The sequence below is a fragment of the Lissotriton vulgaris genome, chromosome 2_1 (genome assembly GCF_964263255.1).
Source record: "Lissotriton vulgaris chromosome 2_1, aLisVul1.2, whole genome shotgun sequence".
NCBI lineage: Eukaryota > Metazoa > Chordata > Amphibia > Caudata > Salamandridae > Lissotriton > Lissotriton vulgaris.
In genome coordinates this window covers 734913854-734930615 of record NC_141687.1, presented here as the reverse complement: position 1 = coordinate 734930615, position 16762 = coordinate 734913854, and the positions used below count along the sequence as shown (strand labels likewise).

Below are 16762 nucleotides of genomic sequence, written 5' to 3'. Positions count from 1 at the left end.
AGTATTTGCATAAACTTTAGATGTTGATTGTTTCTTGGGGAGAGCAGGAATAAATTAATCTGAGTACATCAAATGATTATTTAAAAAAACTCAATGAGGACTGTGGTGTCACACTTGCATAGATATCTAAAAATACTGTTGTGTAGATCTTGTATACATATTGTCCTGATGAAGGTGAAAAACTGACAATCACCGAAACGCCCCGACGACTGTTTAATTAATTTTTTTTATTGTACTTTATGTCATTGGTCAACTGAGATAATGACGGTTTTAATGTGTATTAGATTGTAACCCACTGGGAGGAACCTAATAAAATCACTCCTTTTTATATATTTGATTTTGCAGTATTAATAATTTGTGACACTAGTTAGAATTTTGTTGTGATTTAAAAAAAAAATTCTTTAAACAGCACTGAATGATACTTTAATAATACTGAATAGCTCTCCTCTAACATTCTTTGAATCTGTGATTACAGCAGGTAACAATACAATAGGGTCTGACTTTTAGTACCTTGGAAATTCCAACGTGCAGAACTGATGCAATTGCGTGTTCTCTTCGGTGGCGAACAGATCTAACCAAAGCTCTCCCCACCGCAGAAAGAGACCTTGCGCCACGTCAGAGTTCAGACGCCATTTGTGATCCACCATGCACCAGCGGCTGAGTTCTTCCGCCCTGGCGTTCACATAATCTGCCCGGTGTTGAACCACCAAGGTAATACCTTGACGTTCCAGCCACGTCCAGAGGCGCAGAGCTTCTTGACACAGGGTCCAGGACTCCAACCCGCCCTGTTTTTTTGCAATACCACATGGCAGTGGTGTTGTCCGTGAACACCTGCACTACACTTCCCCGGACAGAGGGAAGGAATGCCTTCAGTGCACGTTGGATTGCCGACCGCTCCAGAAGGTTGATATGGAGCCGGGACTCTGCCGGAGACCAGAGGCTTCTGATCTCCGCTTCTCCCAATCGGCCCACAATCCCAGGAGGGACGCGTCCGTCACCCCTGTGTGCTCCAGATGGGGAAGGGAGAGGGATCTGCCATGGACCCAATCTTGATTCATGAGCCACCACTGCAATTGTTGAGCAGTGCCCTCCGATATCTGGACATGATCGGACAGGTCGCCCTGACGCTGTGGCCACTGGTACTTCAGGTCCCACTGCAGAGCCCGCATATGCCATCTGGCATGTGTCACCAGCAGGATGCAAGAGGCAATCAGGCCCAGAAGCCGTAGGGTCATCCTGACCGAAACCTGGGAGAGAGGCTGAAAGAGCGGAACCATAGCTAAATATCCCGGACTTGCTGCTCGGGAGGATAAACCCGAAACAGCGTCAAATCCAGAACCACGCTGATGAATGGGAGCTTTAGAGAGGGTCTCAGGTGCGACTTTGGCACATTGATGGAGAACAACAGCAAATGCAGGAGGTCGGCCATAATCTGGAGGTGGGAGACGACTGCCTGGGGCGAGCCCGCCTTCAACAGCTAGTCATCCAATTAGGGGAAGACTGACACCCCCGACCAGCGCAGAGGAGCCGCGACCACCGCCATCACCTTCGTGAACACCCGAGGGGCACTGGGAAGGCCGAAAGGGAGCACGGCAAACTGAAAATGCTCCTGGCCTACCGTGAACCGCAGGTAGCGCCGGTGGGCCGGCAGGACAAGGATGTGAAAATAAGAGTCCTGCAAGTCCAATGCCACCATCCAGTCTCCAGGGTCCAGGGCAGTCAGGACCTAAGCCAGAGTCAGCATCTTGAACTTCTCCTTCTGGAGGAAGCGATTGACATCCCGGAGGTCCAAGATGGGGCGCAGGCCCCCATTGTCCTTTTTGGTGACCACAAAGTAGTGGGAATAACAAACACTCACTTCCTGACCGTGAACGCATTCCATGGCCCCCTTGACCAGGAGGACCGTGACTTCCTGATGAAGAGTCAAATGATCCCCCGACATGCGGTGGTACCGAGGTGGCATGGCCGGAGGGGAAGACAGAAAGGGGAGCGCGTAACATTAACAGATTAGCTGCAGCACCCACATGTAATTTCACACCAGTGGTGGAGATGGGGGCGGACCCTGCCACCCACCAGTGTGGGGTGCTCTCTGAAGCTCGGATTAGGAAAGCTTAGAGGCGGAAGCAGCGGGGTGGAAGTGGACTGACCCACGCACTGGTTACCAGACCCGGCCTTGCAGAATCCACGGCCACGATGAGGTTGGTTCTGCACCCGATTGCTGGAAGAGCCTGCTTGGGTGTCCCTGCCCTGGCCACGAAAGGAACAAAAATCAGGCGTGGCAGGGTTCTTTGTGGAAAGACCCAAAGACTTGGCCGTGGCCCGAGAGTCTTTAAAGTGCTCCAGGGAATTGTCAGCCTTATCGCCAAAGAGGCAGGAGCCATCAGAGGGCATGTCCATGAGCGAGCTCTGGACATCGGGTGAGAACCCAGTGGAACGCAACCAGGCGTGGCACCGCAATGCCACAGTCGTAGAAACTGCCCTACCCAAAGAATCAGCGGTGTCCAAACCACACCTGAAGGCAAACTTCACCGCATCCTTACCCTCCGCAACCGCTTGGTAAAGGACAGCCTGGACCTCCTCAGAACACTGAGGCAAGACCTGAACTACTGAATCCCACACTGCGTGGGAGTAATGGCCCAATAAGTAGGAGGTGTTAACCCACAGCAACCCGAAGCTGGCTGAGGAGAACAACCTCTTGCCAAATTGGTCTAGCCTTTTAGAGTCATTATCTGGCGGAGCCATGGGAAAGGCACTCTCCGACGTCGAGGCCTGATTGACCAGGCTCCCAGGCGTGGGGTGAGTGGTCAAGAAGGCGGGATCACCAGGCGCCGGGTGATGACGCCTAGTAACATTTTTATCCACCGGCGCCCCTGTGGCCGGTTGCAACCAAGTGCACAAGTGGACTTAGGTGAGAGCCTCATTGAAAGGGAGCAGCGGCTCCACAGACGCAATCTGGAGCACCTCCGAATGGAGGTTGGTTTTAAGGGGCACCGTAGGGAGGTCTAGATTGAGAACCTCCGCAGACCGACGCAGCACCACAATGTTGGAAGCACCCTCCTCTATAGTAGATGGAGGAGAGGCAAACCACAAGTCAGAAGACACATCATGTTCGCCCGCATCTTCACGGTCATCCACCCAATCATGCTCGGAGTCACACTGCCGGGCAAGGGGGTCCTCAGAGCTGTCCCAGTCCTTGTCGGTGTGGGGCTGCAGGGCTGGAGTCGGAGAAGGGACAAGCGGTGTCGGGAACAGCGGCGAAAATGGCACCGGCCGGGGCTTAGCCGGATCCCAAATCGGATCCCAGGCCGAAACTAAATGGTCCTGGAACCGGGGCAGGGGTGGGAGAAATGGCACCCAGTGCTGTGCCTGGGGCGGAGCCAAGGGCGTTGCCGGGGCCGGAGCCAAGGGTGGCGCCGGAGCCGGCAGCGTTGCACCTTGTGGCACCGGGTCCGGAGCCAGCGGGACAGGATCCTGTGGCGCCGGGGCCGGTGGCGGAGCTGCCGGGCCAACAGGATCTGGAAACGGGACCACGAGGCCCGAAGGCGTGCCGGCGGAAGCCCGGGGCCTAAAAAGGCGGTCCATGGCAGCAAGAAACTCTTGCTTCTGTTCGGGAGTCGACGACGGTCCAGGGTATAGCAGGTAGGCAGCGGGACTCCCCAGCTCCAGGGGAACCGCACGGGCTGAGCCCCTGTCCCCCTTCTCCACCTCCGGGGAGCGGCGGGGGGACATCTGAGAGCGAACACGCTTCTTTGACTTCTTTTTATGGCGTCGCTTACCGAAATCTGAAGGCGAAGACTTAGAGCCCGAGGAGCAACGGCTCAGGTCCGTGAACGGCCCCTAGACCCAGAGCGGTGGTGAGAGGAATGCCAGACATCCAGCAACTTCCGGCGCCGCTACCGCAAGGCCTTCGGGCCATGGCTCGACAGTCTCGGGAGTCATGGTTGGTCTCCAGGCAGTAGAGGCACACATCGTGGGGGTCCGCCACCGACATGTTACATCAGGCACTACCCACAAGACTTAAATCCAAGCATCCCTAAGTGCACCAGGAGACAAGAAAAGGAGGCAAAAAGTATCAAAGAGTAGTCAAAAAATAACCGAGGTATGTGCTCAATCCGGATCTGCGCTTTCGGCGCAGGAAAAGAAAGAACAGACATCAGCGCGCATGGGTGGTGCCTAAGTAGTCTCCATGACGTCATCTCGGCGCTTACGCCAGCGACGGACGCGGAGCTGCACAACGCCACCTACTGATGCGCAGGGGTACTGCTAAGGAAAACTTTCCGGATCCAGTCTGGACCCTGGGGATATTCTATGGTAAGGAATCTATCACTAACGTGTCTCTTTCAGATATTAGAATACATTGTAGTGTTTTTAGAAATTGCCTCATTTGAAGTTTCATGCATCAATGAGTGGGGAAGTGAGATACCTACAGTAAGTGAACACACCAACGTACATGAAACATGCTCTTGGCGCATAGCAGACAGGTAAATTATGGGGCAGGTTGCCAATTATATTCTAGCAACAGAATGTTATTTTTTCAACAGCCTCAAAGCCAAACATTTGTATTTAAATGTAATCTTATCTGTTGCTTTACCCTTTCTCAAACTATACACCACTAACTTACTTTTTTTGTGCCGCTAGCAAAATATTATGTTGCAATAACACTTATTAAAAGCCACTATTAAAGTTGTATCTAGCATCGATTCAGTTCTATTTATTCTGTAAATAGAAAATTGTGTTTTGCGGTCTTCAAATGACAGGTACCCATCTTCCTTGGACTGAAAGCACATTTTTATATTTAAATCAGATGTAGCACACTGAACCAGGGTTACAAACATGTTTGCATACATAAGATTCACTTAAATGCACAAAAGGTATTAGTTATGGGCAGAAATCCCCCATTCCTCTTTACAAAAAGAGTATTTTCAGATATTTGGCTCGGAAGTCAAAGTACGATCAAGCCTAAAATCTGAAAAGAAATTGGATTTTACACGGATAAGTGTCACTCTGCCTCCGATGTCAAAACTACCACTGGTATTGGAAGTGAGAATTGATGTTTCTATCCTATTTGGATTTATTTCTACATGTGTGTCATACAAGAGCAGATGGGGTAGAAAAGTTATCCTAAAGCCGTTAAAATTCCTGGGGAATTAGGGGAAAGATTTTCCCTGCCTGAAAATCAACGCACATATCTTAATATATGCATGTCTAACATATTTACTAATGTGAATTGTCCAACCCAAGGACAATCCTCCGAAGTATCAGGGATAGAATTGGAATATCTGATTATGTATAAATTTCCATGTATTCTCGTAGGAGCCTCTAAGAATCTACTAAAAGTTGCAATGATACACTAATCATTGGTAACCATGGTATAAAGATTCCAATATCAGATTTGACAATAGGGCCCACCTTTCGTTTACATGTTTGCAGGGGTAGAACATTCATTACTACAGTCAGATGAAGGACCACTGGAAAGAACACACGTTTTCTGGATAATATTGTTTTGGACAACCTATGCAATTATGTTGAAGATTTTTTTTTTTTTTACAGATGCATGGTATTTATTAAATATTAAGGCATCATAAGGTAAACTTCTATATTCTAAGTGACTTCATGACTAAACCCTAACAAGCGCACACAACAAGTCCTCCCGGATGAAGTAAAGGCCTCTCAATGTAAAGGTTCCGCTAGCAATTCTGGAAGGAAATATGGCCTAGATGATGGTCAGTCATATCTCACACAGCTAGGAACACATCGTCCGGACAAAAGAACCTTTCGCAGGTGAATCAAATGATTAACCAAACGGGCATTAAGCACTCATGTATGCCTTCAAACATGAAATTATGCACTTAAAACATTCTGGCGTAGGTACTGTTTTACTGCAGCAAATGACATTCGTGCAGTGAAACAATACAGATGACCAGACCTGTGCTTCCCTGAAGCAAACATTTTTCACATTATGATTTGTCCTTCATGGTCCGTTGTCGTTTAAATTAACAAGAAATGTTTTAAAAAATAAGATTAAACTGTTTATTGCAAAAAATAAAACTATACGTTTTCATTTAACCTGGCCTGTAATTATAAATACAAGTGAACGGATAAATTAAGCTCATTAGGAAATTCAGTTAGCCAAGGATTAAAAGTTGCTGTGGGATCTTGGGTAGAATAGATGTTGTGCCCTGAATTTAATGCTACTTCACACGAATCCTGCAGAAAAAACAGAATTGTTATAAACGTATTATTAAAACATAATAAAAATCCCTTAATTGTTTTGAAATTTATATACGCTTTTGTTTTACCACAGGCCATTACCTCATCACTGAAAAGATAGAGGAGTCATTAACAAGTATGATTGAAAAGTTGCTGCAGACCACAGCATTTTCACCCAAAAAAACTATATGTATTAAAAAGCATCCGAAGTTGAGGCACCAGGCGTTTTCAATTATAAAATTACAATATGCGCTTTTTCATAGTCACTAAAAAACTTCTACAGATCGGTATGATCCCAGGGTGGAGACAGGGGGGGGGGGGGGGGGGGGGGGTTGGGGAACAAGTCGATAATCCATACTACGTCCATACTTCAATGTTTTATAATAATAAAGAAGCAGGCATAGACTTTAGTTCAGATTTCTGTTCATCAAAACATAAATAAAGCAAAAGTCTAGAAAGAACTGGAATCCATCATTCTGTTTCCATGTAGGTAAAATTCTGGTCACTTTGGTGGCAACGTAAGTCAATAGTTTTTTGATTTTTTTCATTGAAGGTACTGTACCTCATAGGAAAAAGGAGCTTGGTATTCAGCTAGGCAGCAATAGAATAATGTATCTTTACCCTTCTCAGGGTACAAGAGGATTTTGCATCAGTGTATACAATATTCAAACTGAACAGTGCCCATCTTTTCCATGTTGTGAAAGTGCATAGAGGGGGACACTGCACAGGCAGCAATAATCGTCTCACAGTATTAAGGCCTTTCAATGTTACAGTATGTGATGCAAGTCAGTCTCAAGGCGGCTGAGTAGAGTACATCCTCTCACATCGGGCATCACTCACATTAATGCCCTAGCATTTTCTATCCTCCACAAGCAGCCGTTCTTCCTCTTCATCTGCTTCTTCAATGACCTGTATTTCATCTGTTTGAGGTATGGACAAGTTGTCGCCCTGATGTTTACTAGTTTCAACTTTGATTTTTTCTTCCTCCTCCATCACCTTCTTCCATACTTTATGATTTTCGCTTAGGTGATGCATTAACTGACAAAACATGCGTCTTCTGGCTTTCCTGCGTTGTGGTCCTGTCACATTAAAGAAATGGAAAATGAACAAATTCATGTTCTGCTTTAAAGCGAACTCGCAATTACATATATTTGAGTTTGTGGGTTAACGAGAATAGCACAATAACGTCTAAAACTATATAGAACATTTAAATATTATATACAATACATCAACATATCAAATATTTGCTTTATTAAAACAAAAAAATTAGAAACAGATTAATAAAATACCAAAAAAAAGCCATTCATGCCACTTAATATGAAAAAGAATCAAGGATAGAGACCACATTCTTTACAGGGGTTCAGAGATAATGCAAAGCAACAAGAATAATTTTTACTGTTTTTATAGTTGTGTAGGGAACCCCATGTTGTAAAATAGTTCTGCCCTTGCTGTTTAAGATTTTTTCATAATAAATGCACTACTTTTCAATCTTCCAAATAAAATAAATTCATAACATCAGGAAAAGAAATGCATATGGAAAAACTGTGCTAGCACAAGCCAAGAAACTTGCTGTTTAAGATTGCCTTGCTAAGCTAAACGGTGGTAGCGGCAGAAAGGTGAAACCCACTGTATCTGCATAAACAAAATCAGCAGCTAATACGAGATAGTTCAATCCGTACAATATGACCTGCTATGTGAGGTCAAGACTAGACGGAAATTAGATGCAAACACATACTTTTCCTCACACTCACTCCTTTATATGCTGAAAACTGGGGTATGTTTTCCCAGGTCAACAAACTGCTACACAACACAAACTGGAAAAAGAACCTACCTATGTAAAAAGAACACCCTTCCCTTGGTAGACTTATCTCACTGCTGCACCAATAAAATGGCAACATACCTTTCAAAAATGTTAACATTAAATGCGTCATGAATTACATTTACAAGAAGCTAATGGCTGATAAATGACACTCGAATCAACTTGTGGCTTGAGCTCAAAGCACCTCTGTACAGATGGCAAGCAATCTGTTACAGCTAAAATGACTTGGATAGGTCTGCAAAGTAGCAGCAAGATTCAGAAAATACTGTTCTCAGCAGTAATTTAAATTGGTGGAATAGGCTCTCAGGTGGGTTTAGAGGCAATCCATGTGACCAGACAACCCGCTTTCCGTGGCACTTAATTTGAAGGGACTGGGAAATAATGTGCTTTAGATTTAGATACCAAAGAAGCGATTGACCACTTAACTCTAATTAGATGCAGCCTAGCTAAACCTTAGTTTGTATTTTAAGGAGTCTGATCTTTTCTAAAAAAACATTGCAATAATATGATATAGGAGACAAGGAAAAAATTCCAAGTCTATGTGGCATCATTTGAAGTTTGAGACACAGTGGAGAATGCGGTGACAACTATACATAATAACATTTCAAAATGGAATGCCTGAATCTGCTCGAATAAAGGGGTGAATTAATTGCAATTCCGTGCACACTTATATGCTTTAACCCCACTATAAACTAAATTAATCTTCACAGGCACCCATTACATTTTTTTTATTGGAACCATTTTGTCTTACTTGCACCAAAGTCGTCCTCCATTTCATCTTCATCCGTGTCCAAATCGTTTCCATCATCTTCCTCACTTTCCACAACGTCCTCTTCATTTTCCTCAATCCATCTTCCAGGAAGCAAACCAGCAGCATCGTAGGAGTTACACAATGGACCCACAATGTGTGTAATGAAAGATTCTTGAAGTTTGGCTAGTTGAGGAGATGTTCTGTCCATAAAGGGACTAACAGGTAACCCAAGGCTTGCTTCTTCATCACCCTACAGAGGTAAAATTAAACAGAATAATCATACATTGCTACTAATGCAATTTAACTTTCGGTAACCACTGCAAATGTTTCAGTCAAAAGTAGAGCATTCTTCAGGAGTACATTGTGACATGAACCCTCTACATTTGGCCTTTTTTGTAGGGTCTTTCCCATATTTTTGCCTTATGTTGCTGAACCAGATTTTGTAACGCAATTATGTACAAAGCAGAAAAAACAATAAAAAGGCAGATGTGTGCGTGTATCATGGATTATACAATCATCTTATTAGACAGTGTCCTACTAGACCAAAGAAGTCATCTAAAAGAGAGAACAACCTCATCCTTGCAGCTAAGGTAAGAGACATGTTTGATACCCTGTAAATATTAGCTTCAAGTGATTAATTTAATATATTCAGGATTTATCTCACCTAAGGTTACAATACAATTAAAATATCATGTTATCAGTGTTCCCATTTTGATCAATTGTGGTGGCTCTAATACACATATGGAAATAGAATGGGCTAAGGAAAAAAGTGGTCCCAAAATTTCCGAAGAAAATCCTCAGGTTGTGGAAGCAGTTTATGGCACTTGCAGTTTTTTCCGGGTTAATCGATGCAGAGGTTATAAATATAGAGATGGGTCCTTGCTAAACACTACTATGTACTGCAATTAGACTTAATTGCTTCATCTGAATATCCAATCATTCTAGGTATAGCCTAGTTAGCCGTTCCCAATCTATATATCAATTGGTCTGCCAGAACATTATTTTTAGAATAAGAATATTGTATGTAAAACTGAAATCCTACTCAAGTCTCAGCCACAATCCTTGACAGGGTGAACCACAAAGTCACTGAATTAACTAGTGCTTAACTAAAAAGCAGCCAGGCTTCACTTAGAGTTCATGTGTAAAGTTTTATGTAGCACACAAACAGTAATCAAGTGAAAACAATACAGGAAAATTCCTACACCAATTTAGGAAAATAGTGTACAATTTAATACATTATTTGACACCAAAGCAAACAAAAGGCGATTAGTAGAATCAGAGATATGCAATTTTAAAGATTTAAGATAAGTACAGCGTCTAAAAGCACAACGCAACACCCATGATTATCTGGTCGTGAGAGACCGGGTGAAGGTTCAGGCCAACCATGATGGAGTGCAGGCCAGATACAGGGACCCAGTTAGTCCTGCGGAAAAAGTTACTTTTTAGAGTCTAGCACAAAGAGTTCTGTTCGCAGTGGAGGGGGGACGTCAAGTTGCAGAGAGTTGTGGATGGTCATCACTGTAGCACAAAGGGCAGGCTGGGCATCGCGGGCGGTCATCTCTGTAGCACAAAGATCCTGTCAGGCATCACAGTCTGTCCTTGCTGGAGATTCGCATTGGCAGTAATTGCGGGCTGTTGATGCTTTTGTGTGAAGTGCAGATCTTGCATTGCCGGCCTTCGCTGATGGTTGCTGTAGTGCAGAAGAGACTTTCACAGGAGTTTTGTGTTAGTGGTCAGCACAGGCGGCAAGATCTTGGCGCAAACAGCCCTGTTAGTGGTTGCAAGGAGCCCAACACCTCAGGAGCAGTTCAACCGATGCCAGCCAAGGACCCAGAACAGTGTCTCTTGGAGACCAGGAACTCACTCCAGCTGAGACCAGCAGGGCTCAGGCAGGTCCAGTGCAGCAGGTCAGCTGGGTAGTTGAAGGGAAGCCACTTGAGCTTGTCATGTCCATGTAGATCAGGATAGGTCGCCAGTCAGCTGACCCTTGGCGTCATTCAGCATGTGATAAAGGGAGTAAGTCTAGTCTTCCTTCTGGGCAAGCAGGGCAGGCCTCCAGCAGAAAGGCATCCTAATTCTGTAAGATCCACATGTCCAGGAGTGTACTAAAGAGTGGATATGAGGGTCACCTTTTTATACCTGAAGCCCACTTTGAAATGGGAGCATCCTCTTGAGATTTTCCTTACAGAGGTGTGTGGATTTTATGCCTCTCAGTCATGGTCTCAGTCTGGGGGCACAAAAGGCTAGTGTGAAGTCCTCTGTGTGTGAGCTGGGCCAGTGCCTTTCAAGTGCAAGTGCTGAAGGCAATAACTCTATCCGCCATCCCGCCAAAGACGGCCCATCCTGCAACACCCAGACACACTATTATGTATTCTATCTGGGAGGAACACCCAAAGACCAACCGCCAACTACACCTAGCCATGTGACACATGATACAGGCTGCAAGTACCAAATGGTTAGGTACAGAAAATGCAATCTTTCTAAATTTGGCATTTTCAAAATTGTGAATGATAATCCGACATTACCATTAGTATGGGTCTTAAAATGCAATTCCTCAGACACCAAACATAACTTTCGTAACTGCTCCCAATCAAAAGTAATCATTTATTAAATGTAATACAGTAACCCAATGATATCCTACGGGAGAGGTAGACCTTGCAGTAGTGATAAATTTGAGAGTTTTTCTCTACTAGGACATGTACAACTTAAAAGTACATGTCCAACTTTTTAAATACACTGCACCCTGCCTAATGAACTGTTTAGGGCCTACCCTATAGGTGACTTATCTACATTAAAAAGGAGGGTATACACATGGCAAAAAGGGTTATTTTGGCAGGTAAATGGTAGTTTAAAACAGCACAAAAAGGCTGTAATGGCAGGCCTGAGACATGTTTAAAGGGCCACTCAAGAGATTGGCACAATCAGTGCTGCAGCCCGATTAATGCGGTTTTAATTTCTGGCCCTCGATACCATTTCATTTATACACTTTATCTGGATTTTTAAAAAAATAAAAAAAGTCAACACAGTACAAACACAGGGTCTAAAAATCATCAATAAACATTACAATTACACTATTCCGATACCAATGACTGTGACAATCTATTAATAAACTTTGTTAAAACTATAAATACATGAATACAACTCTAAAACCTACCCAAGTAGTGGGCCAGGAACACCACGCCTTTAAAAAGAGCATCAAACAGTACAATAAAATTCATATAAAAATCATATACAGCAAATAACACACGTTATGGGACAAAAGAAGTCAGGGAGGAAGATTGCGTGCGCCTCCCTCTAGACCAGCGAATCACCCACAACCAGCCCAAAAACGTAGCCAGTGCAATCACATATGGGCCATCCACTGCGGATTTAAATAATCTAAGTGCCTCACTGTGGGCCCTGGTCCCCATAGAATTACACAAGGGTTTTAGCCAGTATCTCCTCGGGTTATGGTATGCCGGACATACAAATATCATGTGGGCCGCAGTTTCATCCCCATCTGGGCAAAAAGGGCATTTGCTATTGTTGGCATGAAAATTAGACCACTTTGTAACAAAGGCCTTGGTGGGTAGGGTGCCCACTCTGAACTGATGGAATAATTTTCGATCACGAGTTGAAGAGATTAAATCCCAGTACTGTTCATAGCTATGTTCGGATTTAATATATAAGAAGGTACTAGACAGAGAGAGACTACTGGAAGATGTATACTGCCGAGAATAAATCCAGTGCCAATAAGCTGCCTTTAGCTATGTTTTAGTAGGAAAGACACTTCCCTCTGGGGAGGTCCACAACTGGTTCAATCCCAACTCATTGAGTATGTTTTTAACACCTCTAAACCACTCAATTTTGTTGTTCACATCCATATCCCGAATTTCCCGCACATCCTGCGCATAATTGGCTAATTCGGGAGTCACCCAGAGTCTTCTCCAGTATAATACTGATCTATAACGGGCCACATCTCTTATGGAGTGACACCCCAGGTCCATATAAAGAGGAATTAGGGAGGTTGATTGCGGCAAACCCGTTAATGCTCTTAAAAATTTGTTTTGTGCTACCACCAGCACTTCCAGATTCATATGCGCCCACAGCTCTGAACCATGCAAAATTGCGGCACTGATTTTAGAATTGTAAATCTGCAATACTGGGGCCACGGGTTTGGTGTGGGACCGATTATGCTCCCTAAGCAGGACACCCGAGAGTTGGGCATGCCTAACCATAAGGTAGTCAATTTTGGGCTTCCAGCACATCTTTTTGTCTAAGATTACCCCAAGATATGAAAAAGTCTGTCTGCTCCAAAGCACCTTTCTGCATCCTTACTTCACCAATGTGTTTCGAAGAGTTCTGGAGGACCATGAACTTTGTTTTGTCAACATTGACAACGAGGTCATGATCCTCACAGAACTCTTTGAATCTTGTCAGGGCACGTTGAAGGCCCTGTCTTGTTTTAGATACAATAAGGGTATCATCAGCGAACATTAGGAGTGGGATCTTTTTTCCGCCTAAGCGGGGGGCATCTGTAGGGCAGTTTTCAAAATATTTCAAAACCCCATTTATATAGATGGAAAATAGGGTGGGTGCAAGGACGCACCCCTGCCTGGCCCCCTTCTCGACCGGGAACTTGTTGGTAGTGTGACCTGCCATATTCCACTTAACCTGTGCAAAGTTGTCAGTATGCAATTTAACAACAAAAGACATTTCCAATGGCATACCCAGCTTCAATAGGCTATTCCACAGTTTAGAGCGCGGGACTAGGTCAAAAGCTGACCTGAGGTCCACAAATGCTTTGTAGATGGAACCTCTCCCCAGTGTAACAGTACGCCAATAGTTAAGGATGAACCTTAACACCTGGCCCACTGTGCTGATACAACTTCGGAAGGCAGCTTGTAATTCTGACAGGATGTGACAATAGTCAATCCATGCTTGTATCCTACCTAGTATCACTCTGGCCACAACTTTCTAAATGCATTCGATCAGACTGATAGGTCTGTAGTTCCCTGGTAGTGAGCGATCCCCTTTTTTAAAAATAGGTAGGATGACAGCACCAGCCCAGGAACTAGGAATTACTCCCACTTTACCGATGGCATTCATCAAAAGCTGGATATATTTTGCCCAGGATGCCAGATCTTGTACAAAAAGATCTGCAGGAATGCAGTCTCGACCCGGAGCCCTTCCTTTTGGGACTTTGAGGAGGGCTACTTCTACCACCTTAAAAGAAACAATAACTGGAAGAGAAAATGATGGCATAACAAAGGCTTTCCTAGTGCCCACGTTGTTAGCAAATTGGCCTTTGAAGTGGCTAACCTAACGATCAGGTTCCACATGGTTTGAGGGAACTTTCCCGGGGTCCCCACTCCCCCATTTCACCAGGTGCCAGTATTGTGTCATATCCCTTCCAGAACAGGCATGGAGAAGTTCCGCCCAATGTGCCTCATCCCATTCAGCATTAAATTTAGAAACGCGTAGGCTTGCCGCTTTTTTCTTATAGAGGCCTGGTCCTTACTCCTAATTGCGGCTGCCAGTAATTTATAAGCAGTGCGACATTTGGGGTTATACCACAAAGCTGCTTTGCACACAGATACTGGGCTTTTTGAGTTATGTGTAATAAAAAAACCTTTCAATTGATTAAAAAGATGCTCGTGTGTTTGCAAAACTTGCCACCCCCAATTCCGCCTCTGCCTGAAGAGTAGCAATGGAATTTGCTACAAGATTACTCATAGCCTGCAATTTCTCTGGGCCACATGCAACCTTACACCATTTAAGACGTCTGGTGTCGTTAGTCAAATGGCCTTCTATAAAATCCGGACTATTTTGCGGTCCTTCTAAATTTTTAAGGTTAATGGCCCGCATATAGACCACAAGTGGATTGTGGTCACTCTCAGGCCGAACTACCACCATCATATCCAGCATTTCTGGCCAAAGTTCCATATTAATAATAAAGTAGTCTATACGACTAGAACAATGACCATTGCTAAATGTTTGGGCCCCAAACTTGTCGGATTTCATGCGGCCATTAGCTGCTCTTAACCCATGTTCTAGGCACAGAGCTTTTAGCTGGAGTGCTGCTCTGGTCCACTTTTTTATGGGAGTAAGATCCAGTGCTGGGATTAACCAATGATCATTCTCCTCAAAACTAAGATTCATATCCTCACAGTCAAGTGGTTCGAAAGTGCAATTAAAATCCCCTGCGATTAGAATGTTGCTCTTCCCTTTGTGTTGTGCTGAAAAAAACATCTAAGAGGTCTACTGTGTCGGACACCTTCCCACTTTGCTGACCCCTTGAATAAACATTGATGAATACAATGTCCTTGGTAATACCATAAGTTAACTTGAGGATAAGAATGTCCCGTGAATCAATAACAATCTCCTCTAAAGTATAGGAGAGGGACTGCCTAATCCAAATTGACAGGCCCCCCTTGGGTCTACCCCTTTCTCCCTGAACTGCTGGTTTGGAAAAGTTAATATACCCATCAAAGAACACCTTGTCCACTGCCCAGGTTTCCTGTAAAAATACAATATCCTGTTCCTCAATGAATGTGGTCCATTCCGTGGAGACTAATTTGCTTACAAGCCCCACAATGTTCCAAGATGCTATTTTAAGAACTCCAAAAGTTTACTTAACTGTGGACTTGAATCGCAAATTAGCGTTGGAGGGGGTAAAACATTATCACTACTAGCATGGAGTCGAGCCATAACAGAGGCACAAAACTCCGGTATTTCCAGACCACCCATGCTACTAGAGTCAGACACTCGATTCCCCTGACCACTGGTATTGTATACTCCACTGCAGATACTTTCCTCAGACCTTCGTGGGTGTGCATTGGTTGGCTGGGATGCAGGACCCAGTCAATCAATATCCTCCAAATTAGTAAACTATTCGAATCTATTGAAAGTTGGGACAGAATACTCCTATATCCCTTGGGCTGGTGGTACACGGTAATTGACAACCCTCGGCGCTTGCACGAACTGTGTGTCTTGATAAAAGTACCCCAGAGGTAGGATATTTATGCCTTCCTCACTCAGATGCCGCAAGCTAGCCCTATCTAGAATTGTCTTAACTAGATTGGGAGACCCAAAATTGACCACCACACAGTCACCTGTATTTGTTTTCTTTGATTTGCCTATCCATGCAATTCTACGTGCCATTTTGTAACCCCCAAATGACTGACCCCCCAACCTTGACATGGAATCTATTAAATGGAGGGCCTTGTTCCTCAAAGAAGCCCAGTTTCCCTCCACACCAGATTGTAAATGGGGTACATTAGTGAGGACAATAGTATAGGGCGTTGCCTCGGTGGGTGGGGGGGGGGGGGGGCAAATTAAGAAATTTGTTAAAGTAGTGACTGTTCAAACTTCCCTGTGGTGTCCGGTTATGAGTGCCGCTCCTTAGTAAATCTCTTCTACTGGTTGCTAATGTGTCAGAAAGCAATACATTGCCCGTTGAATGCTGGTGGGGTACTACCACACTTGTCTTTGTCGCTGCCTTAGTACTAAAAGGTGGAACAGCAGAAGTGTTTGAAGCTAAAACTAATGCTTCAATAGGAATAGTGGGACTACTAAGTGTGTTACTCGATAATTGCTGCTCGATATTAGTTAACCTTTGACTGATGTCTGCCAATTTTAGTACCAACGGATCAAACTTTGCCTGTAGTAGTTCTTCAAACTTGGCAATGAGCCTCACCTCCACATCATAGGGCATTTGGTTAGAACGAATCGGGGAGCTAATAGATGTCGGACTGGAAATCTTAGGAGAAGCAACCTCTTGTAGGTGGCCTTTCTTTCCAAGGGGGGAACTTTAATTTTGGCCACTTTAATAGCCTGATGCACGGTGGTAGGGAGCCCAGCCGCCATCCTCTTTTTTGATGGAATTGGGACTCGAACCTCACTCTTTTTTGCCTGCGTTTGGCGCTGCTGGCGTGTTAAAATCATGTCGGGAGAAGTAATTACGGTGTTATGATCACTTCCTACATGATGGGGTGACAGAG

The 16762-nt window shown here is 44.5% G+C and overlaps 1 protein-coding gene across 1 annotated transcript in view; it reads right to left on the bottom strand.

Annotated features, from left to right (window-relative positions):
* Positions 1-6016: 6016 nt before the first annotated feature.
* The window catches only part of PDE3B (phosphodiesterase 3B), a 1395287-nt gene continuing 1384541 nt past the window's right edge, over positions 6017-16762 (bottom strand). Inside the window, exons 16-17 of the mRNA XM_086956022.1 lie at positions 8781-9030; positions 6017-7289 (exon numbers count right to left, since the gene is read on the bottom strand). Of these exons, the coding sequence (XP_086812148.1) occupies positions 7060-7289; positions 8781-9030 (480 nt within the window). The 3' untranslated portion in view covers positions 6017-7059. The remainder of the gene's footprint in view (positions 7290-8780; positions 9031-16762) is intronic.